The 25,066-nt window shown below is 46.9% G+C and overlaps 2 protein-coding genes across 8 annotated transcripts; both read left to right on the top strand.

Annotated features, from left to right (window-relative positions):
* The first annotated feature begins 7,211 nt into the window (after window positions 1–7,211).
* Window positions 7,212–14,191, top strand: ITGB1BP2 (integrin subunit beta 1 binding protein 2). 2 transcript variants are annotated; one of them, XM_010125559.2, is made up of 11 exons: window positions 7,212–7,366; window positions 7,589–7,638; window positions 7,737–7,793; window positions 8,385–8,533; window positions 8,728–8,840; window positions 9,096–9,154; window positions 10,110–10,180; window positions 10,426–10,528; window positions 11,836–11,955; window positions 12,416–12,478; window positions 13,737–14,191. In XM_010125559.2, the coding sequence occupies exons 1-11, from the start codon at window positions 7,303–7,305 to the stop codon at window positions 13,983–13,985; spliced, it is 1,098 nt and encodes a 365-aa protein (XP_010123861.1). In that variant the 5' UTR covers window positions 7,212–7,302; the 3' UTR covers window positions 13,986–14,191. The 2 variants fall into 2 exon arrangements, with proteins under 2 accessions (XP_010123861.1, XP_086612364.1); XM_086756238.1 differs by lacking the exons at window positions 8,728–8,840; window positions 9,096–9,154 and having other exon boundaries at window positions 10,110–10,139.
* A 640-nt stretch (window positions 14,192–14,831) lies between these two features.
* On the top strand, window positions 14,832–24,771 carry LOC104475528 (rho-related GTP-binding protein RhoG). Of its 6 annotated transcripts, none has more exons than XM_086756505.1 (4): window positions 14,832–14,960; window positions 21,433–21,591; window positions 21,885–21,955; window positions 23,536–24,771. In XM_086756505.1, the coding sequence occupies exon 4, from the start codon at window positions 23,865–23,867 to the stop codon at window positions 24,438–24,440; it is 576 nt and encodes a 191-aa protein (XP_086612631.1). In that variant the 5' UTR covers window positions 14,832–14,960; window positions 21,433–21,591; window positions 21,885–21,955; window positions 23,536–23,864; the 3' UTR covers window positions 24,441–24,771. The 6 variants fall into 6 exon arrangements, with proteins under 6 accessions (XP_086612631.1, XP_086612633.1, XP_086612635.1 ...); XM_086756507.1 differs by lacking the exon at window positions 21,433–21,591 and having other exon boundaries at window positions 14,865–14,960; window positions 23,536–23,581; window positions 23,844–24,771; XM_086756509.1 differs by lacking the exon at window positions 21,433–21,591 and having other exon boundaries at window positions 14,865–14,960; window positions 23,844–24,771.
* Window positions 24,772–25,066: the final 295 nt, after the last annotated feature.

The raw sequence follows: 25,066 nt of genomic DNA, 5'->3' as shown, positions 1-25,066 counted from the left end.
GTGGCCACAGTAATGCTTTATCTTGTGTAATACATGGGGGAATCTGTGGGGCCAGCAGCCTTCTATGAGTTTTGTTCTCTCGCTGAAGCTCTTGACACAGCGGATGAGGGAGCAGAGGGGGAAGCCTAGAAATTTAGGTGGGAAAGAGTGGGAGAAAGTTACAGCCTAAAAGCATAAGGAGTGGCTTTACAGGCTTGTGAAATAATATGTAATATGAAAACATTTTCAGATGCTTCATGTTACCAAGGCCTTAAAAAAAATGAGAGTTTGGTCCTGTAGGCACCCTAAGTAGGGAAAGATGAAATAATCACTCTGGAGGTTTTATTGGTTTACCCCTGTCCTTTGATGTCTTATAATTAGCCTGGAATGGGATGATTGATAAGCTATATTGAAGACAGACTGCAGCTGGTGCTTTTGTTTCTTTTGCTTGTTTTGTTTTGTTCTCCACATTTGAAAGCATCTGCATCAGTAGCTGGTTTACTGAGGTGATGCAGTATTTGATGGTGATTATCAAGGAGGTTGTGACTATAAGTATGTAGGTACAGTATGAAGAGTATGATGTTTTTCACCTGGCATGTTGGCTAGGATAGCTAAATACTGCAAAATCTCAAATAAGTTGGTGAGAATGCCGATTAGCTTTTCTTGCTGCCCTGCAGAGGATGCATCTGTTCTTGTGGCTTGTGTCTGGAACATGGCTGGCCAACATTTGCTAATACCATGGGTGTTTGGTAAGTACATTGTTTAATTCCAAAGTGTGAAATAGTAGGAGAAGAAACTATGAAGCTGTACCCAGGTGTCTGTATTGTCTCTCATTCTCCTGCCCATTGCTCAACTGGCTTGCTTGTTAGTGAGTAGTCAAAAGAGAAGTTGCTGCCTTAGGGAAACCGCAGAGCTGAAATGTTCAGCAGTACTTTGCTGCAGCTGCATCAATCCTATTCAAATATAAGATAAGAATAGATCTGGTTACTGCCTTTCCCTAGGAGAAAAGGGATGTAGTAACAAGATGGGGAAGAAGGGATTTAGCACTGCTCAAAAGTCCATCTACCAAGATTGGTACAAAGTGAAAATTTAAGATCTAGTGACATCAAAGGAAGAAAACTAAAACTACACTCTGGTGTGAATGCTAGAGGTAATTATCCTTAAAGGAGGAAACTGAAAACCTGTGACTGAGGTTTAAAGCAAACAGCAACCCATTTGCTAAAGTTTTCAGAGGCATGCAGCAGGAGGTAATAGCACCAGGGACTGCTTGTAGTACAGAAGTATTTAAGTCTGGGCATAGGAGCAGGCAAGGCTGCCTCACTCCAGAGCACTTCCAGATGCTGGAGTCTGCTGAAGCACTTTCTGTTTTGCTGTTGGTGCTTGCACTGCTTGGATAAGGCAGCAAGTGCAGCTCCTGAGGCTGGACTGCATAAGCACTGTTGTGATGTGCTGTTATGATTGCAGAAAGCAATGCTTTCCTCTGCATGCTTTTCCAGATCACTGGCTGTTACGTAGTTGCAGACTGATGAAGTATTTTGTCTGTCATGAAGAGACACCCTTGCATTTTGCTGTCATATCTAATCAGCTTGTTTAAAATGCACTTATGCAGTATCAGTTCATATCAGACAAGGAGGGATGAGCAGGCTGGTTCTTATCACTTTGCTCTTAGTTTTAAATCCCCATCATTTGTGGGCTTCAGAAGTTACAATTTGTGCTTTATGCAGCTTCCTCTTAAACAACAGTGACTGCATTTGCAAGAATCAAAGATAAATCTGAAAATTCCAGCTAGTACCTGGATAATTTTGTCACATCAAAGCAGTAGACAAACTTTTTTTTTTTTTTTTGCCTGGCACAGTGCATCTCAGTAGAAGCTGTCATTTATCATAGAAAGCTACAAGTGTGGAATATGCTAAACTACTTCTACAGTAAGCTACCTTTGGGAGCTGAAAGAAGGAAGATGTTATTTCCTGTGGCCTTGCTGAAAGGAGCCATTATTCCCTTTTCTGTGGTGATCATCGCTCAGGTACCTGCTTGTCTACCTGGTGAGTCACCCCAAGTGCCAGAGGTAGCCAAAAGGAGAAGAAGAAAGCAGGGACCTCAGCCAGGCACAACACTGCCTTTAGGTTGCTTTCCCTCACTGCAGCCTAGCCACTCTGCTCTACCTGAGCTCATAGTGACCATGCTTTAAGGCAACAGCACCCTCTAAAGGAAAACCTGTAAAACTTCACACTCCCTGACAGTTCAGGCTGTTTCAGGCAGCAGGTTTTTCTTATGGATGCCAGCCTAATGACAAGAAAACTGAGTCTTAGGAGTAGACCAGACTTTCTTTTTGGACTGGTTCCTGTTGAGGATTGAAGTGCACTTTTTGATGAGGAATTGTCAGAGTGAGCACTGGAGTAAACAGGCTGCTTTAGCAGCTCAGCTCCAAGGAGACAAAATTATCTCTGGGAGCAAGACACTGCCTGAACTACAGGAAGCTGATTCCACTTTGAAGGTCTAATTGTTCAGTGAGACCAGAGTGTTAGGCCCTGTAATAACTCAAGCTGTGGAAGGGTGGTGAGAGAGATAAAGATTGCCCACATCCCTGTTTCTGATGATTTTCCATTCTTTTTCAAACCTGTTCTCTGAGCTGTTGAGTACAATCAGTGCTGACCTCTTGGACAACAGCTGGTACGTAACCCCTGAGCAGCACTTTCAGAGGAAGAGTGGCTGGGGAGAACTTCTGCTGTAGAATTGCTCAGCACATATTCTTATGGGGAAGATTTTATTTCCCAAATAACTGAAGCAAGAATCTGCCTACTAGCTTTGTGTAACGTACATAGTGGTAATATATATGTCAGGGATTTTCCTTCTCCTAACCTGCCTTTTGTATGGAGGAACTATTCCATGCTCTAGAAATGCACTCCTTTCCCATTACCCAAAGCTTCATAGAGCATTCCTGAACAACTGAAGGGTTGGGGGTGAGCTGGGTTTCTCTCCCCGGAAACATCCAGCATGTTCTCCCTAGGATTCTGGGGGCCTGTTTTGCACTGACCCTGAGTGTTCAAGGACAAACACATTAAGTTGGGTTTGAGAATCATTTGGTCCTTTTCTTCTACCTCCTTTTTGTTCTGTTATATATCAAATTAAGTGCACATAAACCAACTCGCCCGTTCCTTGCAAGCTGTTTCAAAGGTGTTGGTCATGACTGTCCCTGCTCAGCTGGCTCGCACAGTGACTTCTGCTTTACTTGGAGCTCTGCCCTGGAGGAGGGCTGGACTCAGCAACGCAGCCCTGTGGCCCAAATACAACTGCCAGAAGCCACAGCTTCAAACTAGACACTATGTGATGAATGTGCAGTCCAGTGCACTCTTTGCCATCACCTGAACCTCATCTCCTCTTTTTCCTAATTTTTAAAGGCCAGCTCTGGCAGAGCCTGGAGTCTGCTGGCAGCTGACCGAGCGGTTTCCTTGGAGCTCATCTCTGTTTCATGGTGGATATTTTGTGTGAGGCTGCACCTGCCCACCTTGTCCTCCTTAGGCAGCCTCCCCTTGGGTCGAGAGCTGTGAACACCTCAATTTACTGTATGTCACTGTGCTATGTTCCCAGTTGGTTCTGTCTTTCAAGCCACATCATTCCCTGCAGGCATTTGCAGTGGTGCAGCAGAGGGAGGGAGGGCAGAGTGGTCTGCTGCATGCTTCTGGCTGCCTGACACTGCTCCCTGGGTGCTCAGCCATGGCCCCTACTAGGTGTCTGCTGGTCCCTCTGCGATGATCCTCAGTGTGTGGGTCAGCCACAGCTTCCACTTGGTGTTTCCTCTGAGGAGTGTGAGGTAACCTGAGCTCCAGATCCCCATGTCAAGCTTCAGATTCTCACTGGCATGGGGATGATGACAGCTGCAGCTTTGCTGACAGCTCAGGAAAGGGCAAGGAGATCTGAAACCCTATAGCTGTGCTCAGCTCCTGGGACAAATTCTGCTGCCACAGGGCTCTGCCTGGCTTCCCAGGTCCTGAGACATCACTCCTACCCAAGCAGAGGTTTGGATGCCAACAGCATTTTTTTACCCACCTTTGGGACCATTTGGTCATTTATTGTGTCTTGAGGCACCGCAGTCCTTCAACAGAGGTATCAGCTTGAAGCCGGGTGGCTCGTGCTGGTGTGATGGTGATAGAGACTGAAAAGGTTAATTAATGTCTCAGCATCGCTAGACGATGGAAAGATATGAGATTTTGTTTGTTTGTTTGTTTGTTTTTGTTTTTTCTTTTTTTTTTTAAACCCCCATGGATCCATGGGGTAATGTAAAATTGACAACAAATTTATAGTGTTATTGTTTATTGACTGTGCTCTGAGTTGGAGGCATGGAAATCCATTTTCCTGCTGCATATCCAGACCCCAGTTCTGGTGGACCAGGATTGCACAGCCACAAGCTCCACGAGGACTTGATCGCCAGCCTCACCAAAAAGCAAAAAACTGAACTGTTTTGCCAAAGAAAAAAACTGGTTGCAAAAAAAAAAAATGAACAAAATGCTTAATATTTTCATGGTGCTTTATCTTGGGGCATTTATCATGTTGTGCATTGCTATAGTTTTGTTGGTTTATCCTTGTTTACCTTGTGATTGTCCTTGTAAACAATTACTTGCTTCTTCTGATCCGCCAGAGCCATAAGCCTCAAACCTGGCCTGGGACAAATTTTTAGTTTTATAAGACAACATAAGTGTTGTTAATTAGATTTAGATATGTTAAAGAACATTTACTTAGATAAGATATTGTTAATTAAGTCAAAGATGTTATAGTTAAGAGAAATATTTTTGTTTGCTTTTAGTTAGCTTTTATGTCTCTTTGTACCCTGATACGAAGTTTAGGAAAGAACCTTTCTTTCTTTTTTTCTTTCTTTTAGTTTTGTAACTTGCCTGACAAACAATAACGTTTAGAATTGTATATATATATAGTGGTTGGTTTGTTTTGGGGGGGTTTTTTCCTCTCTTTCTTCCTCTTCTTTTCTCTTTTTTTTTTTTCTCTCCTTTCCTCTATCATTCATGCCACCACAGAAACCTGTCCCTGAGGCAACAATGTTGAGCCACGGGGTGGTGTAAAAGACTGTGTCAAAAATTTGTCTCAATGTTGTTGAAACATCAAACCACCCCCCGAACAATGGAACTTCAGTTACTAGGGTCTTCCTGTTATCTTGCAAGCCAACTCCTGTTATCTTGCAAGCCAGTTCCCGTTATCTTGCAAGCCAACTCCTGTTGTCCTGCGGACCTGAATACAGAGCTGCTTCTGAGAAATCTAGCCCTACCCCCCAGCATAAGCCCAAACCCAAGGCCAGAGGGAAAAAACAGAGGGGCCCAGCGACGGTAATGGGCATGCATATCACCGCCAGGTGAGGGGTGCGGCTAGGCAAACCAGCTCTTGGAATACAATGAACATGCAATGAGACGAACAATAAAAGGACAAAAACAACAAACATGAAAAAGGGGAATAAACATCAAGGGGAAAAAACATCAAGGAAACAACACATCGACGGAAATCAACATCGACGGAATCAACATCGGACGGAACGTTCCCCCACCGAGTGAACTGGACTGTCGGGATGCCGCAGCTCCGTGGTGGTAGCTATTACAACTGAAACTCTTTTCTTTTCTCTCTCTTTCCTTTCTTTCTCTTTTTTCTCTTGCATTTGCGAACTTTTTCTCAGGTAAATAAAGTTACCTGGCGTTTGACTCCGTTTAGAGTCTTAATTCTGTTCCCGAGAATACGAGCAAAACCACACTCCGGTGTATGTGAGGTTGGTCCAACCGCCCCTAGCCTCCCAGACTTGTCTGAGGTCGGCTAGAACACAAGGGGGCCTTCCTCTTATCCGAAATCGGAACGTGACAGATGGTTCTCTAGTGCCCTCACATTTCTCTCCTAGCTTTTGGGCTGGATATGAGTTTATACACAGGCTACCCAGGTATGGTTAGTGATGTGATGGTGATACATGCTGTAATGGTAATATCATCACTGATGTCACCAGTTGTGATGATGATATGTGTCCTCCCCTCCAGCGAAGCTGTCAAAATGACATCTGCTAATGAGATGACAAGGAAAACCCTGATGCTGCTGCTGGCTGGGGCATCCCAAGATAGGGATGGCACAATTGAGCTACAGGTGGAGCAGCAGGGCGGTGTGAAGTGAGTCTGGAGTCATCTCCCTGGTGAGCTCCAGAATTTCGGCAAGGGTTCATCCTAACTCTGGGCTTTGGAGATTCCATTGGGGTGGCAGCAGATCCTTCAGGGTGTTGTAGGGGGATTGACTAGGTTAAACAAACTCATGGGACAGGGATGGGGTTACATCAGCCACGGCGGATCCTGTGGGTTCCCCTCCTGAGCGGACTCCCTGGGGAGCTGCTGCCTGCAGGACCTGCCCTTTGCGCTGTCTGATAGTGCCAAGGGCTTATGTTGAACCCAGTTCCTAAGCAGAAATGCTGTCCAAATGCTGTCTGCCCCAGTAGGTCAGGGCAGCACCCAGGAAACAGCTGTCTCTGCAAACAAGAACAACAAAAAGAAGATAGTACTTGTTTTAGGTGCTTATAGGAACTAAGAAAAATTTTTTATTTCAACAGGGTTTCCTGGTTGTAGAGGAAAACCCTTGGGTCTCAGAATGCGAGCAGAGAGTCCAAGCAAACCCCTCCTGGGTATGAGTTCACATAACATTTTGCACTGTTCTTCTGTGATGACAATGATCTTCTAGGGAATAGATTTCACCCCTGGGTTGCAGAAGACCCTGCATCGAAGGATGTCTTGGTCATATGCACTGCTTTGGTCCACTCATGCCTCTGTCTAGCAGACGGTTGTGCCTTTTGGTGCTGCAGGAGATCAGCATAGGTTTTGCCCTGAGACTCTGGGAAGTCTCTTCCCTTCCTTTGCAGGAAACTTTCAGCTGCTTCTATAAATGCTAAAGAAACTGAAAGCAGCTGGTCAAGATAAGTCACAGGTTGCCCTGAGCTAAGCGTGAGCACTGGGGTGGTATTGATGCCTCCATTCCGGATGCCCTGCCTGCTCCAGGTGCGGAGCCACCCTGCAGTACCCATTCCTTCTGCCGAGTGCAGAGGCAGGACAGAAATGCTTCTCGAGATAACATGGGTGCCAGGTCTCGGGTCTCATCAGCTGCTGAGCTGCTATGTCCATATTTAGCCTGCTCTCCAGTTACCAGCCACCTCCTTTGGCTGCCTCTAAAGATAGGCAAAGCTACTTCCCAGTGCCTGGGCTGGAAACTGCGGGGAAGCAGAGAGGGGATCACGGGCAGGGATGAGATTGATGGGATTTTTGTGGAATGAATAAAGGACGCCACGAGTACGCCTGAGCTATGGCGTCGCTGTGCTGTAACAAGGGCTGCGGGCAGAGGTTTGATCCTGAGCACAACACCAAAGGTAAGTGGGCTCATCTGCCTTGCACTGGGATGAGAGGGAATGTGTACCACTTTCCCGGTCTGTGGCCTCAGCCTCCATGTTGTGTCCTGAGCTGCTAAGCAGGGCTAAGACGAGCCCAGTGCAGGCAGCCTGCATGGCAGGAGCTGGCTCAGGAGCTGCCAGCTGTCACACATGGGCAAGACTGCTCATCCTGAAAGGTTCTGCCTGATTTTCCCTTTTCAGATTCCTGCCTGTATCACCCAGGTGTCCCCATCTTCCATGATGCCCTGAAGGTGAGTGGGGCAGGAGCCGAGGCTGCAGCTGCAGGGGGAGACCTTGTGCCTGGTAGGATTGCCGACACCTGACCAGTTTGTCATCTCCTGGTGCCTAGGGCTGGTCTTGTTGCAAGAAGCGCACAACAGATTTTTCTGAGTTCCTTTCTATAAAGGTGAGCAACCTACAAGCCTAAATGCAACTCCTGCTCCTCCATCCTCTCCTCCTTGCCCTTGCCCTGTCCTATCCTGTCCCATACCCATCCCACATCATGGCTGCCCCCTTTGCCCTGCCACCGGGGATCTGCTATCTGTTTCCAAGGAGCTTGCAAGCAAGAGTGCTGCTCCCAAAGTGCAGGCAGGTGCTCCCAGAGAAGGGTGCTGGAAGGGGCTGGGATCCCCAACCAGGATCCTATAGGATGAACACAAATGCCTCAAGCTCCAGCAGAGCTGTGAATGTCTGAGTGGTCCTGGGTGGGGGGAAGGAGGCAGCAGAGGCCCTGGGGACATGGGGGAGACTTTTGCTGCCCTTCAGCTGCCAGGCTGAGGTGCAACATAGCTGGGACCTCTCTGCCATGGCCCTGGTGAGGCTGCCAGACTACCCTGTCCCTGGGAATCTCTGCGAACACAACCCCTGTCCTGGTGCACAGTCAGAGCCCATCCCTGCAGGACACAGAGCCACTAGAGCATGGAAACTCACAGGATTTGAGAGCAACCGCCAGATTAGGGAGGGCAAAGTGGGCATCAGGCTTGCCTCTGCTGCTCAGGGGTGCACAAAGGGGTTTCACAGCAAGGAGAAGCCATCTGAGCCTTTCAGCCAAGAGGAGACCTCACACAAGTCAAAGGCCAAACCAGTGGAGGAGCTCATCATCCAAGGACCAAAATCAACTGAGAAGATGCAGCGGGAAAGACCAAGGTGAGATTGGCCCAGCTAAGAATGTCACCCTGCTGTGCTGCTTCTTCTGCATGTGTCCTGCCCTGCTGCTTCCACAGGAGAGGCATTGACACTTAAATTGAAAAAAAAAAAAAAACACAAAACAACAAAAAAAAAAAACCACAAAAAAAAACCAAACCAAAACTCACTTGGCCTTTGCTGCTGCTGTTTCCCAGCTCTGATGAGCCAAGACAACTGCTGCCAATTAAAGTGTCCAGGTCTCTGGAGCAGGCACTGGAAAAACTGAACCTGTCCTCCAAGGATGAGGCATCTGAGGGCAGTTGCACAGGTAGTGACAAGCTGATGGATGGCAGTGGGGTTGCATGTGGCAAGTTCAGCATGGCAGGTCCAGCACAGGAAGACGAGTGCTGCATGCTCAGCCACCTGCAAACCCAAAGAGCTGGGTCTCAGAGGTGTATTGCAGTGGAGTGTGCTGAGGGGCCACATATGCTAAGCTGGGGGGCTGGCAGCGGGGTGGTGAGGAGGGTTTGGGGGCAGGTGTGGGCGGTGCATGCCCCAGGGTGAAGCTGCATTGCTCTCGTAGGGGAGGCAGCTGCCCAGGTGAGAACTGGCACCACCTGCAAGAATGCAGCCTGCAAGGCGGTGAGTACCCAGCAAGGTCCCATCTTTGCACTGTCTGCGCTGCATGGCTGAGAGCATCGCAGGTTCAGCATGGGAGCTCATCTCCCAGCTGCCACCAGGTGCAGAGTAAGGTGCCGGGCAGATGGGAGGTGGCAGTGCCCATCGGCTCCATGTGCTCCTGCTCCTCCCATCCCTGGAGCAGCTGCCTCTGTTGCCTCCCAGCCACATTCCTGCGAGAGGCTTCTAGGTTCCTGGATTGGTGGTACATTTGTGGCTCACTGCTGCTAATTACTTGCAATGAAATATAGCACATATTCAGGATATGGGTATACAGGTAAAATGCATGTGGAGTAATTCCCACCTGCATTTAATTAATGCAGCACAGCCCACTTTCTAACTTGCCCCAAGGCTGCCTTTTGCAGGACTGACTGCCTGCTTTGAGGCATGCACTGGAGGGACCAAGCTGTGGGAGGGCCAGCATGCTTGGAAAGCAGCAGAGAGGGGAGCAAGCAGGGACTAAAAGGTGGGAGGTGGATGAGGACATGAGATTGACACACTCTGGGAAGGAGGAGAACGGACAGGATGGACAAATGGCGCCTTGCACCTTGGAGCGAGTTTCTGCGGTGTCCAAACTTGCCCACTGTCCCGGTGCTGCCTAGCCTCAGGCTAGGACCAGGCTATCTTTGAGAGAGGGCATAGGGAAGGGCTGCTGCCAGGGTTGTGGGAATGACACGGGGGTCCCGGTGAGGTGAGGGTGGCTGCCCTGCAGCATGGAGCGGGGACCAGTGCCAGGTTGCTGGCTGGGTATGGTCACAGAGAGAGTTCTCAAAGATGCTGGCCCCGCTGAAAGGGTGATGTTGGGCATCGTGTTGTGCCCTATGCAGGGATGGGTACTGATGCGAAGATGCCTGGTTGCACCACGATGTGCCATGCCATGAGCACAGCTGAAACTTATGCTCTGCTTCTTGCTCCACAGATCTACCAGGGCCCAGAGAGCAATACAGAGGTTTGTACTTTCCACCCTGGTGTTCCTGTCTTCCGTGAAGGGTAAGAAACAAGGCTTTACCAGGGAGAAAACTGACACTGCTGAGAGCTGAAAGTGCCTCATTGCAAGGTTGTGTGGCCTCAGCAGCACAGCTGGTGCAGTCGTGAATGACATCCCTCCAGGGGACAGGTGGGCAGGGGGAGCTGCTGGTTCTGAGCCCCTCTCCCCTACCACCCCAAAGCCCGCTGTGGTCCTCTCTCCCACTCCCTTTGAGCGCTCCCCACTCAGGTCATCCTGCTCTCCTCAGGATGAAGTACTGGAGCTGCTGCAGAGTAAAAACAACAGACTTCAGCACCTTCCTGGAGCAGCCGGGCTGCAGCAGCAGGCGGCACTGCTGGACCCAGAAAGGGGTAAGGGGGCTCCTGGCAGGGGTGACTCGTGTGAGAAAGTGCCGTTACTGGCATGCAAGGGGTGCTTCTTTCCTTGTTCTGCATTCACATGGGTTTTTCCATTTAATCCTCCAAATTTTCATAACCTTCAGGAGACAACTGCGCAGGGTTTGAATGCCTAATCTTCACCCATCTGCTGTTTAAAATGCTGCTCCTGCATTCACAAAATGTGTTGGCTCTCACACTCAACAGGGAGATGTGCAATAGGAAGCTGAACAAGGCAGCAGTTGGCCCCTGGCACTGCATATCCCGTGCTGCAGACTGCCACACAGGGATAGGCAGCTGAGCATGGGAAAAGCCCTGCAAAAAAAAAAACCCTCAAAGTTTTGACAGATGACTGCAGATGACTAAATATGGTTTTAATTAAGCTTTCCCTCTGCGACTGCTTCCTCATCTACATAGTGACATGATGTTTTGGCAGGGCAATGGGGAGAAGATCCCAATTCCCAATATTGTGTGTGTGTATGTAAGTTTCTCCAGGAAAGCTCTTGGCTGGAAACAGGCTTGAGCTAGGAAAGTGGCATCAAAGTGGCCCAGGATATCCCTGAAAGTGCATCATGTTCCTTTGAGTTAGCACTGCCCTGAGCAACACCTTTTGAGCCCAGTCTGTTCTTTGTCCTGGAGCAGAAAACATACAGTGAATGTAAAGGAGGCTACAGTGAATGAACTGTGATGTTGTGATGCAGATGCTTTGTGCTAATTGTCACCTGAGTTTGGGGCTGGGATTCCCCCTGGGGCATTTCTTTGGCTGGCAATGTTGAGGGCTGCAGGGGGTCTGTCTCCTGGTGATGCTCAGAAATGCCTGGTGGGGCCAAAACTGCCTGTGGCACAGATCAGGTGGGGGTCCTGTGGAAGAAAGGTGAATCATGGCCAGTTGGACATCTGTCTCTCAAATTTAGCATGATGGCAGGATCCATATTCAGCAACAGCCCCTGCACTGTCCTGTAGGCTGTGTTTCCTGACTGTGCACAGCGCCTATGAGCTGGCACTGCAGAGTGACTCTGGAACAAGAGTCCCTGGCATGTCCCTGGCATGTCCTTCTGGAGCAACCCCAAGCACAGCACAGATGGCTCATGTTGTATGGCAGGGTCTGCCCACCTTCGCATGAATCACCTCCCCTCAAAAACCTGCATGAAAGGCAGGGTTTTATCTTGTTTAGTTGATGCTGACCTCAGCCAGTGCTCTGTGAAGGAGACGAGCAAAGGAGCATCCTCTGGCAGAGAAATCTCTGTTTGGGGTGTGCAGTGCTGTGTTCCTCCCTCTGGCAGGACAAGAAGGCAGTGTCATGCCGGCAGGACTGGCACCAAACCAGCAGCCAGGTGGTGGTGACGATCTATGCCAAGAACCCCCTACCTGCCCTCAGCAGCGTGAAAGCCAACCACACCGTGGTGAGTGGGGCCAGCAGAGCTGGCCTGGGGATGCATGCTTTCATGGCACCTGATTTTGAGGAGCCAACAGCCAGGAGCCAGCTGGGTGCCTGGCACTCTTTGATGGCCTGTTTGGTCTGTTGCTGCAGTCAGAGTTGGCACTGCTGACCTGCCATACCCGAGCTGTGTGCCCAGCAAGTTTGCTGCTGCAGCATCATCTGCCTAGCCACTCTGACTCAGTGACTCTCAGCGAAGCTACTCGCTGAAGCTGGCCTTGAAGCCCTTGACTGGTGGCAGAGGTGAACCCAGCATGCACTGAAGGGGGTGAAATGCTCCCAGGTGCCAAGGGGATCACCAGACCATTACACCAGAGCCAGGATATGGGATGCGTTATGGTGCTGGGAGGCAGCTGCACTGTCTGGAGGAAGAGCTCTGGCAGTGCTGTGCTATCCACACAGATAAATTTCTGTTGATCTTACAGCTTGATGTTCACGTCATCTTTGAAGGGAATAAGATTTTCCAGGCAGAACTGGATCTCTGGGGGGTAAGATCCTGTTTATTTTGATTTCCCTATTCCAGTAGTCTGTGTGCAGCTGGGCTGCAATGCTGCAAGGCAGCCCGTGCTCTGGGAGAAGCATTTGCAGCCCCAAACACAGGCTACCAGTAAGGAAAATTGCTCTCTGCGTAGTCAGGACTCTCAGACTTGAAAAAGCAGCAAAATGGTTGTTGCTGCAATTTCTGTATGGTCCTTCCTGTGTATGGAGCATGAGGCAGACTTTGACTGTATTATTGTACAGAAATGCTGTGCCCCCCAGGATGCCATGTCCTCCCCCGCTTGCACATCTGTGGCACAAACAGACATTTCATAGGCCCTCTCTTGATGTGATTCATTGCCAACTCTCAAAGCCTTGTGGAGAACACAGGTCCACCACAGCTGTTGCAGCAGACAGGACTTATTTATTTCCAGAGCTCCAGTTTTCTATAGCAGCAAAGGCTGATGGGGAAATTAGGTTTTTCTCTATTGATCCCATAGTGGTGGCACCCCCTGCCGGGGGGTGCGTCCCCCAGCCAGGACTGTGCCTGGGCTTGGTGCCTATTTGGCTACTTTCTTGTAAATGCTCTGACAGCGCTGGCTTGCTCTTGTTGGGAACCTCTGGGAGCCGTGTGTGCTAGGAAACACCTCAGGGTTTGTGAGGAGGGCTGTTTCGGAGGCTGCTGGTGGCTGCACAGTCATGGGCTAAGACATGAGCTGGACATCACTGCTGTTTATGTAGGTGTTCTGGGTTTGGTCCCAGAGTGCCCTAAAGGGTCCTTGGCCCGGCAGGTCCCTGTCTCCCCCTGCAATCCTGCTGTGCCTGTGGGCAGGCAGCAGCGTAAGGGGAGAGACTTGCTCTCTGATCTTTCATCTGCTTGCTGGCTGGGGAGGCGCAGAGAGTCAGGAATTTGCATGCACATTTCTTGCCTTTATTTCTGGTGTGTGGCGTGTGCTGCCTGTGCCTGCAGGCAGCAGATTGTGCTGGGTGTGGGTATGCCTGTGCGTATGCTGTGCCTCAGCACAGATCACTGCCATGGGTACAGGCCTGTACTGCAGCCCTGCGCATGGCTGCGGCTAGCTGAGCTTTCCCGTGCTGCTTAGACCTGACACTGGGAAGCTCAGCTGCAGCCCAGGTTTCATCCTGCTCTGTCTTCTGGCACATGAGGAGACATCTCTCCTCTTTTCTCCCGGGGCAGTGCTTTGCCAGTAATGGGATGGATGGGCATTTGCTGCCTGCCCTCCCCAGCTCACTTTTCCCTCTCTCTAGGTCATTGAAACAGAGAGGAGTTTTGTGAGCATGGTCCCAAACAAGGTGGAGATCACGCTTTGCAAAGCCAGCCCCGGCTCCTGGGCCACGCTGGAGCTCCCTCGAAGCAGGTTGCACTCCCGTGGTGAGCAGAAGGAAGCTGCCAACGCAGAGGGGCCTGGGGCAGCGCAGGAGGAGGACTCCGATGACGGCTTGAGCTGGTCAGAGGAGGAAGATGAGGAGGTGGAGCTGGGAACACCGAGCAATTGACAGCCAAGCGCTTCAACAGCTGAGCAGTGCTGGCTCCCGAGCTGCCAGGGACCTTGGCACCAGCTCCAGAGGAGCAGACTCAGCCCAGAGCCACGTGCAGGCTGCAGCACGCCCTCTTCCCTGGCTAGAAGGGGCAAGTAATAAAGACCCAGAGCAAGGTTATACTCTGAAGTTCCCAATAGGCACTTAAATGTCAGTGGGCTGAATCCTGCCATCTGTGTCTCCCTCTTCTGTGCCGGGCCAAGGGAGGACAACGGGAGAATCCCCCTTGTCTGCACCTCAGGCAGCCTGTGCCGGGCCTCCCTGGCGCCCGTCTGCTCACAGCCCGCCCCTTCTGGCGTTTCTCGGGGGCGTAGAGCGAGGTGAGCTCAACGCCCTCCCCCGGCCCCGGCGGTGGGGAAGGGCAGCCGTGCCCGGGAAGGGTCGGGACGGAGATGGCAGCTGCGGGCGTGAAGGAAACGTCATCGCTGCCTCCGGCTCCAGGAGGGACTTGACGTCCTCCTCTTCAAAGACCTTTATAGGCGTGAAACTGCCTGGATGCGAGAGGTCGGTACCGACCAAGCAACGGGAGACAAGGAGGCCAGCCCCGAGGGGGTTTCGCTGTGCAACAGCTCTCCGCGCTGGGAAAGGGGGCAGAGGGCGACGCAGAACATTTGCCGACTGTACTAAAACATTCGGGTACCAAAGCCCGACGGCAGAGGCCCACGAGGCACGCGCGCCGCTCTCTGACCCGCCCGAGTCCCGCCCCGCCCCGCTGAACGCGCCGCTCCCTGCACCGGGAAAGGCCGCGCAGCCCCGCCCTCCCGCCGCGGCGCCCCCTGGCGGGCCCTCCGGGGGCGGTGGCGCGGCGGGGGGCGCCTGCGCGCGGCGGGCGCGGCGCGCGTGCGCGCGGCGGCGGTACGGGCGGGCGCGGAGCTGCAGCCGAATCTAGGGTCCCCCGCTGCCCTGGGAGCAGCGGTTGCCGGCGGCACGGAGGTGAGTGCAGGCCTCGCGGGGCGGGAGGACGTCAGGACGGCGGGCGGCAGGGGCGCGATGCCGGGGCGCGATGTCAGGGCGCGGGGGCGGGCGGCGCCTCGGGCTCCTCGCGCGTCGCGGCCCGGCCCGTTGCGGGCCCTGAGGGGCTGTGAGGTGAACTGAAGTGCGGTGGCGAGGAGCCCGGCCCAGCGGCGAAGCAGCGGCCTCCGCGGTCCCTGAGTACTCTGCGTGTCTGCGGGCGGAGTGCGGGGCAGGCGGCGCGCTGGGGGCGATGATCATCCGCGTTCGGCCACCGCCGCCCACGCTGTCAGCGGGGCGGCGGGCCGGGGCCGACGCCGGCCTCTCCCGGCCTGAGAGCTGCAGCGATGTCGGTTTCAGTCCCGGGGGAGGCTGCTCGCGGCTCCTTGGCCCTTGCCCCGCTGGGGAGGCAGCCGGGCACGGAGGAAGGCAGGGCGAACCTGGGAGTGATCGCTCCCTCGGCCGCGGGGCGCGGTGTTTTCGTAGTTTCTAGAGGTTGCGGGAGATGGAGGGCAGGTCTCGGCTTCCCGACTCGGCGGTCGTCGTGGAGGTAAGTGTGCTAATCAGGGGCCCCGGCGATGCTGGAGGCGCAGAGGAAGAGAAGTGTTTTGGAACAAGTTTTTCCCTGGTACCATTTCTTGCTTAGGGACGTACGGGAAGCAGGAATGGCCCCCTGGGCAAGTCCCGCTCTTCCCTCTTCCACAGCGGCTGAGTTGGGCTGGGCTTTCTGAAGTCAGGCTAATGCTAATCCACATTAGGAGTGCCGTCGCAGATTTAGGGCGACCTCTGCTCCCAGTAGTTGGCATATGAGTTCGCCTTTTCTAAAGGTCTCTTGTTTCAGTGCTGAGAGTGGATTTTCCTTTACGGGGATATTTAAGACTAGTCGTATTTGATCAGCTCTCTAAAACGTGCAAAACTGAAATTGTTATGTTGGGAAAAGTAGAGCAAGGTAGTGATCTAAAATATTCTGAGTGCTGAGGAGTTTCAGGAGTCACAGTTATTGTCTCATTTAACAGCTGCTACAGAGCTCTTTCATAAGCTTAGCTGTTCTCTTCTTAAGTCCTATAAAGTTTCAGTATTTGTAACATCGTGTACTGAGGGATTGCTAGCTTAACTTCAAACCCTGAGAAGCAATGCTACTTTTTATTTGTTCTGAACAGCTTTCTTTCTGATTTAGATATCCCTTTGGTTTTTTTTTTTTTTTTAAGAACCAATGCATACTCATTATCTGTTTACTCCTTATAAACACTTGTGAATTTCCATCATATTTACTCTGAGTTATTAAAAAGCTTTAAATGCTTTTGTTCTTTATGTGTACCCTATGCTTGCAGCATATGTCCTGTGCTGGAGTGCAGTTGCTCCTTGTGCCAGCATCATGAGCTGTGTGCTCTTTCTCCCAAGCTTACTTTTTGATTTAAAAAAGCTTACATTCTCTTTTGTGTGAAATGTAAAATACATAGCTTGAAGGCTCTGTTTGGCCAGTTTGCCAGTGTTCAGCTGCACACAATTTTTTCTGCAGGGAACTTAAGCTTATGAGACACTTATATTTGGCATTTTAGCTTATTATTTCCATTGTAAAAAGATGCTTTTAAGTATTCTTCCTAGAAGGAACTTTAGAGATCTTGGAAAAACAATGAAATATGCAGCTTGCAATGAGTAGGAGGAAACTGAATATGCAGTTTGATTTGCTTACGTGGTGAGGCTGTGATTCTTTTGGAGTCTAAAGTGTTTTCACAAAATTTGATATCATGTAAAGATCCATATCTTTAAAAGGAGTATTTTTTTGTTTTGTTTTTTATTTTACTTTCCTGTCCTTGCATGTGTAAATCCGATAGACTGCTGAGAGATTCCTTGCCTCTAGTAGTAATCCCTTGCCCACTAGTAACCTCTGTGGGCTTTTTAGAACTGCAATACTTGATGCAAACGGGGCTGGCAAAGATTGCAGTATTGTAGTGCATAAGTCATAATACAATACACATTGCGCGCAGGCTTGTGAGTAATGTTTTAATCGTGTCAAAACTGTTTGAAGACCCTTTTGAAAACTGTTATTGATTGACCAAGTGCATTTTTTGTTTGGTTGTTTTTTTAATTTTTTTTTTAATTTTTTTTTATTTTTTAACCACTAGTGACATTTGGGGGCAGAGAAGGAGAAGTCAAAGAGAATGACAAGTATGTATGGGCTTTTTTTTTCTTGAGGAAAAAGCACAGACTTTCCCAATATACACATTGCCCTTCAAATACAACAATGACTTTGTTACAACTTTTCTTAAAAATACAGAGCGTTTAGAGTGCCAATGAATGCCAGGTGACAAAAGATGATAGGAAGATAGAATAACAGAGGTTTTTTCCACCTCAAATAGGAATCCGGGATGCTTTAACTGGATTTATCATTCATCCTACAACGTGCTTAATGTGCCTCTTCACAGAACCCCATATCTGAGGTAGTGTCTTTTTTTCAGTAATGAATAGGCCTTGCTAGAATCTATAAAAGGTAGGAAGGACATATGTTATTCACTTTTTATGAACTACTTGTGATAACCAGAATCTCTGCAAGTTGCTTGTATCACCCAGGATATGTGTAGTGGATCTGGGCACAGAACCCTACAGTCCTGGCTTTTAGCCTTACACCTTTACTGTGCTCGCCCTTGAAGCGTGTCAGGGTCAATTGTGTTCAAATAAATTGTGAAGGATACCTGTTTTGATGCATCTATGCTTCTGCACGTGGTTGCAGGAGGAAAGTAAAGTATAATGCTCTGCAGCTTTTGATTATTGCAGGATACATGTCACATTCATATACTAGGGATGCAGATGTCTACTGAAGTCCTAGTTTTTATTTCCTGTATGACTGTGCAGCTGCACCTAGGTGTAGTGGTATTTCACAGCTGTGCAGCTGTTTCAGGAGCTTGTTTCTGATGCCCTTTGGAAATATTTATTATCCAATAAAGATAATCTATTTAAGGTCATTCATATTTGGTCACTAATATTGTTGCTGTCCTATAAAATTTGGAGTATAAGTGCCTGTATTAAGAGTGTTGATGCACTGAGGCTTGTGTGATTGAGGTGCCCAAATACCTAATGTAGACCACTTAATCCCCGCTCCCCCCCCCAGGCTGTTGTTGTGTATTGTTTTGTTTCTCTTGCAGGTAAATGGCAGGACAAAAAGCAATGTGAAAACTTAGAAAAGCACTGAGAAGTCCAAGTAAGTCATTCATTGCTGAAGGGTATTAGGGATGAGGTCTCCTATTTAACTTTTTTACTCTTTCTTGGCGTGCATTCTAAAAGTCTGTCACTTGTCCATTCATTTGGTGCTTGCCTCAAACAATGAGTAAGCTGAGCTGATGTGGAATAGTAACACAGTCCTGATTAAACTGCTGAGACCCCCTTTCTCTTTCTTGTCAGGTCTGGTGGCTAAACATGAAAAATCTTTTAACTCCTTTGCATGAGTGAGTGTGGTAGGATGTATTTAGAACTACCTTACCCACCCAGTTAATTGCTGAAAGTTTCTGCCCGACTTCACGTATCAGGTGGACAGGGTGAACAATCTCTGAGGTAGTTTTTGTTACTGAAAGATGAACAATTAAGTCATCTTGATCTCTTAACTTCTGCTTGCTCCTGATAAAGCAGTATCAAACTTCTGAGCCTGCAAGACAGGGAGGGGTTGATCAAAGGTAGTGGCTGAGCAGAGCAACACAGGTGATTTCTACTGAACTCCTAGTGTGTTTTCTGCTCATTTTTGGCCAAAATGGGGCCTTGTCCAAACTGTAAAGAGAGATACGGAAGACCTGACAAACTCTGTGAAGATGAGGTTGTTGAAGAGCAATATCAAAGCTAAAATCCACTGAACAAAGAGGCATCTGGTGTTAACATAGCAAGGACAGAGACATATCTTGCTAAGAAATAGTTCATCTGTAAGAATTTTTTTGAAGTGCAGGAAGTATAAAAAGCATAAATCTAGAAAGCCTCAGAAGAATTCCGGTTCATGTTTCCTCTCTGTTTTCCATCACTGTTTTCTCCCTTCTCTCAGCAGACAGGTAACTTTCCTTTAGAAGTATTAAAGGGAATATCTAGAAGTTTTTTCTCTCCCATAAAAAAAAATTTGATGCAATATGAAATTATGATTCCACTTATGATAGCTTTGTGGGGAGGGGAGTGAAATCCAAATAGTGAATTTCCCCACCAAATGTCCAGCTGAGTTACAGAAGAGCAATCTGTCTATCTGTTAATGATATCAGAAAATATGTAACTAGATCATAACAGGAGCGGCTCTCCAGAAGATGTCTTGACACGTTGATTGAAATCTTGCACATTCCAAAGGAAGTACCAGGTGTACAGGCAGACTTTGCAGCATCTTCTGAGAAGGAAATTAACCCAAACAGGAATGCCAGTTTTCAAAATCAAAGGCTCTGATGAACAAGATAGAAATAACTCATCTACATATTTTTGCACAACTGTTCTTCGTGAGCTGGTTGGGTTTGGTTTTTTTTTTTTTTTTTTTTATTCTTTGAAAATTATTCCCATTCTGCTGTAACTGCAAGAACTCTCTATGTTCTGATGATCTTCAACCTTAACTGTAATGAAAGTCCTTTCTCTGGCAGGACTAAGCAACCAAATTAACTCTCACTACTTTGGACTTGCCATTCACTCCTTTCTCTTGCCGATTATCCTTTAAACTTGGCTTTTAAGCTTGTGCCCAGCTTTCTGTTTCTAAATGCTAAGTCTTGTTTTTGATGTGTTGATGTGTTAATCTGTATTTTTCTCTTTTTCATTTCTTGTTACTTTTCTCCTTCAGTTCTTGTTCAGTACTTCAGTACTTTAGTACTTGTTCCCCTCTTGTATGTAGAGTTTTTATCTTTAAAATTTTCCCCCCAAATTCTTTTGAAGCTCACCAAAAAAAACTCAAAACAAACCCTAAACCAGCTTCCTGCTCCTGGTAATGTTTGTTGATAATTTTGGTTTTGGAGTATGGTTGGTTTTTTTTTTTTTTTTTTGGCATACAGTTATATTCAAGTAGCGTGCAGCGCCAAGTTTAAGGGTGCTTGAGAAAGAAAGAGTTTTTCATGCAAATTTGAACGTTGTCTTATGCTGTTTTATGACTGTTTTATTACTAGGCAAATTGTTTACAAGAAAAAATAAATAGAGACTTCATACATTTTGAACAAAGTGATATATGGGTTTAATAGAAAAGGCCTGATGGAGGTAGTATTATTTGCTTCGTTGTGGGTTAAATAAAAAATACCTTCTTCAATATGTAAATCTTTAAATTACACCTTAAGATTACAACAACATGCAGGTTTCTGGAGTGTAGGAGCTTCTTTCTACTCTTTATTTATTAATTTCTCTAAATTTTGTGTATCCTGGTGCGTTTTTGTTTTTCCGTATTGCCTATACCCGTGATTCCTTTTAGTGAAGACAACCTACTTTACAGGAGCCCTGCAGAGAAGCATACTCGAAAGTGTACAAGCTCTTTAGTTGTATTTGTGTAGTTCATACTTAGCCTGATGCTTTGGCATGTTTGTGTAGAGTTATTTCCTACTCCTACTTTCTTTTAAAATGCAAGCCATAGTCAAGTAATTCAAGATAGAAATGCTGTGGAAGAGCATTTGTGTTCAGGCTTTTTTGTTACCTTACTACTGTTCTCTGAATTGAAAATGACCTCTTAATGACCTCTTAAATAAAGCCTCAACAAAGTAATCTTTGGGTAACACACTTTGATTCAGCCCGATTTAAAATTTCTAATTAAATTATTTTAGCTGGTGATGGTACAGGATACACGTGGCTTTGTAGTTTACCAATATATGAAACTGCCTGTCTTGTCTTACAATATTGGTGTGATGACCCTCAATCAGTGCCTGGTGTGTGCAGGTAGGGGTGCAATTCTGGAATACCCTGTCTTTCTTTGAAAAGCTCTGGACAGAAATGCATAGAGGTGTAAATCCTTGGTGGCGCTTGTAGTTTGTGTTTTAAAGAGAGATCTGTTTCTATATTTTTGCAATTTGTTTCTTTTAGAAACTAGGAACTGGGTATATAAAAGGCTTTGTGTATCTTGCTCTCCATGAGACTTTTGTTGCTGTAGTTGAGTTTTTATTGCGTGTATCTAACTGACTTATTTCTGCCGTCTCTGTGATGTCACTTGTTATTGACTGATCAAAATAGTAGTCTGTGGCACAGGTAGTTCATTTGGAAAAAACTTTTGCTCTGGAATTGTTGGTCACCATTAAGGTTTCTGGGACAGGATCTTCTAGGACTTCAGTGGTTTGAAGTAAACACAGTAATAAGCTTTAAAACCTGCTCTTTGTGCTGTAGTCCACTGATACTTTGGTAGCAATAGCAGCATATAGTGTACCTCCCCCATGATTCGTTCCCGCCATGTGCTGCCACTGGCTTGGTTGTACCAGCAAGTTAATTGTGGTACTACTTGATAAACTGAATGAAACAACTCCTCACCCTTTTTCAGTGTGTGGTCACAGCTGAGGAGGTGGCATGCTACCTGGGTGGGAAGAAGAAAGAGTTTGGAAATGTCTGAAGGCAGCCTTGCTGCTGGAGAGAGCATGGCAGCGTGTCAAAGCAGGTAGTGATCTGCTCTACGGGGAGAGCAGCAGTAGAGACTAGGATGGTGAGTTACGGTTGCATCTTCAGATAGAACAGTGTTATGGTATTAGAATACACTCGCTTTTCTGTCACTGTTTGCTTGTAGGACTTAAACTATTTGTGTTCAGAAATATTATGTTGTCTTGTATGCTGCCAGTAACGGTGTTCAAGCTCTATTAATATAATGGTTAAAATGTTTAATTTGTAATGTTTTAAGTAACTTTATATTAAAAGAGGTTTCAACTTTGGGGTTTGCAAAGTGCAAGAAGTGTTTCTAAGCTTCTAATATTGACAGAACTTTCTTTTTCTTCCTTCTAGCCTTGTTAAATGAAAATCTTGGTGCAACTCTTCTGGAATAATATATGCAGTCCTGCTGTCAGCTTTTGCTGGTCAGTGGTGTTCTTCATTTTACTGATTACCTTTACAATATACAATTGTATACATATCTCTCTGTGTTTGACTGGAGTCTTGACAAGGGATGACTTTTTTTTTTTTATATGTATAATGAAACTTACATGTATGCTTAAGGCTGAAAAGTAGTTACCAGATTTCATTTCAGGTGATTAATGTTGTTTTAGAAATGTAATTCCTGCCATTTTCAAAAAAAAAGGATAAACTGCTTCTGCATCTTCCTCCTGCTTATTTTCCTCCAAATTCTTCCCCTCCAATGTCCTGCTGGGTCTTTCTGGAGCAAGGTTTCTGCACGGCTTCCCACCACAGATTGGTTTTCAATAGTGCATGCGTACATATGTTGATAGAAGCACTGCATGTAGGAGTGACCACAGTCGATATTACTTGAGTTGCCTTTTGCAGCTTTGTGCCAAAGCTTAAGGTAGTCTATCTTCCCTTAGTACAGGAGAATCATGTGTGCTCCTAGTGGGAAGACAGCAGTATGTCGATACAGATAAAGACTTTGTCAAAAAGGACAAAGCTGAGACTTAAATGGTAATGAGTTGTTGATTCATTTGGATGGTCTTGAAGAGGAAGTTGGAGGGAGAGGGTTTCATGACTTTTATAAGTGAAATACTTCACTATTGGTCAATTTGATATGTTCCCTTTGCTATTTTGATGGTGTTGGAGCTGTGATCTTTCTGGAATATGCAATATAGTTCCTCCCACTGTTTGTTTCTTGTGTTTGAAGCAGCATATTTGCTGCTGGTTGCAAGTTGAGGATTACTAATAGTCCCTCAAAGGCATTTGGGTGAGAAGGCAGATGCGAGTTCTTTCTTGTTCAGGCTAGCAGTGGAAGCTCCAGCATAGAACAATGTACAACAAATGACTGCTTGTAGTTATTCCATGCTGTTTTCAAAGTTCCTGCTGTTCATGTGATGAAAGTTTAGAATGAATTGAGTTTTAGGCTATATCCATTTGGTTATCAACCTACTCTTCACATATCAGGAAAGGGATAGAGAAGCCTTTAAGTGTCAAATTTCTCCGGTAACAATTCCCCAGTCTGCCTAGGAAGGCTGGCTGATTGCTGATCTTTTACAGCATGTACTAACGCTCAGTATTAACTTTCTTTGTTGTAGCTCAAGCTTATTAAGTTCTGCTTGTTCTGTCAGTGATTAGTGAGAATAACCTGTTCTTGGCTTCTTTAGAAAAAATTCTTTGTGTGTTCTAATCTGGGTACTATGGCTAGCTTTAGTTCAAATAACAGCTTTTCTTGTATGTACTACTTTATGAACCTTTTATCTGGGGTCCTCTAAATAATGCATTTTCTTGAGGTCTGATCCTGAGGTGAGCGAATTACTATAATAAACAGTACCAATGCAGCCCAGCAATGGGTATCTTCATTTATTATATAATTTTTGGACCTTTCTTGGTGGTAGACTCTTCAGGCAGTAGACTACGTAAACAAGAAGTGTGAATCTTGGAGGGGGTGTGTGTGTACAGAGATGTGCGTGTGAACCTACAAATGACAGAATATCTTATTACTAGGTCTGAGGTCATAAATTCTTTCCATTTGCAGGTACCTCTAAGGACTTGTCCCTTTGCCTGTGGGAAGCTGTCTGACAGTAAGGGAAGACTGAGAATTTGACTAATTTGTACTTACATGGTTGGAATGCAGCCATTTGTCACTATGCTCTCAACTCATTGCGTCTCCATTTAACTATTGTCTTTCTAGCCTGTGAGCTCTTCATAATGACTTCTGAGACACTGAGTTTGTCTAGCTGTGGTAAAAATTGTTAGCAATATTAAAAACACTTGCTAAAGCCTGTCTTTCAAATGGCTGTCGTTGAGTGTGCTTTTCCTAACTTTTTTTCTTGCTTTGTGCAGGACTTCGTTTCTGGATAAAGAATGCAGACTATAAAGTGTGTAGTTGTTGGAGATGGCGCTGTGGGAAAAACCTGTCTTCTCATCAGCTATACCACCAATGCCTTCCCAGAAGAGTACATCCCTACTGTGTTTGATAACTACAGTGCCCAAATGACTGTTGATGGCCGGACAGTTAGCCTGAATCTCTGGGACACTGCAGGCCAGGAGGAATACGACCGCCTGCGCACACTCTCATATCCTCAAACCAATGTATTCGTCGTTTGTTTCTCCATTGGTAGCCCCTCTTCCTATGCAAACGTGAGGCACAAATGGCATCCTGAAGTTTCTCACCATTGTCCAAATGTTCCCATTCTTTTAGTTGGCACGAAGAGAGACTTGAGAAATGACCTGGAAACAGTTAAAAAGTTGAAAGAGCAAGGCTTGGCTCCCACTACTCTGCAGCAGGGGACTTCGCTGGCTAAACAAATTGGGGCAGTCAAATATTTGGAGTGCTCAGCATTGAATCAGGAGGGTGTCCGGGAGGTGTTTGCTGAAGCTGTGCGTGCAGTTCTGTATCCTGTGACAAAGAAGAACACAAGAAAATGTGTCTTATTGTAGTTACCTCGGGTGATGGATGTTCAAAGTTGAATATTGACTAGAGTCTTGGAGTGCTCTTTAATGAGTTAAATTGAAGATTTGCATCTTGCACTAACAGCTCTAAGCAGAAATGTTTTATGCAATTCTTGCAGTCTTATTGCTTCAGGGAAACTGAAACAGAAGTGTTTGGGTTTTTTTGTGGTTTTTGTTTTGTTTTGTTTTGGTTTTTTTTCCAATTGATAGGTCAAATATCTACTTTATTTCTAAAGTTCCAGTCTCCAGCTTCTCCAGGCATCACTTGGCTTCTGTCCTTATTTAGTGGAGGAATATAAAAGAAGGAACTTCTTTCAAGCCAGACTTCTTTACTAGATAGCTATCAGTTACTAGATTTGCTGAAAAGCACAAATTCTGATAACTTTTCTTTAAGTGTAGCTGCTGTTTTTCCATCCTTTATTTACTGATATCATTTGTTTTACAAACATAAGTCTGGCTGTCCAGTTGTTTCAATTTGTCAATTTAAAGCTTGAAAACAATTTGTTTACATGCAAAAAATGCCTGAAATATTACTGAGATTCACCTTATCGTGAACTGTGATTGTTTATATGAAGAGTTAGCATAAGGCATATTTAATGCAATGAGCAAGACCC

Source organism: Chlamydotis macqueenii, chromosome 11 (assembly GCF_036417535.1).
Source record: "Chlamydotis macqueenii isolate bChlMac1 chromosome 11, bChlMac1.mat, whole genome shotgun sequence".
NCBI lineage: Eukaryota > Metazoa > Chordata > Aves > Otidiformes > Otididae > Chlamydotis > Chlamydotis macqueenii.
The sequence above is the reverse complement of the archived record's forward strand: the minus strand, read 5'-3'. Positions and strand labels throughout refer to the sequence as shown.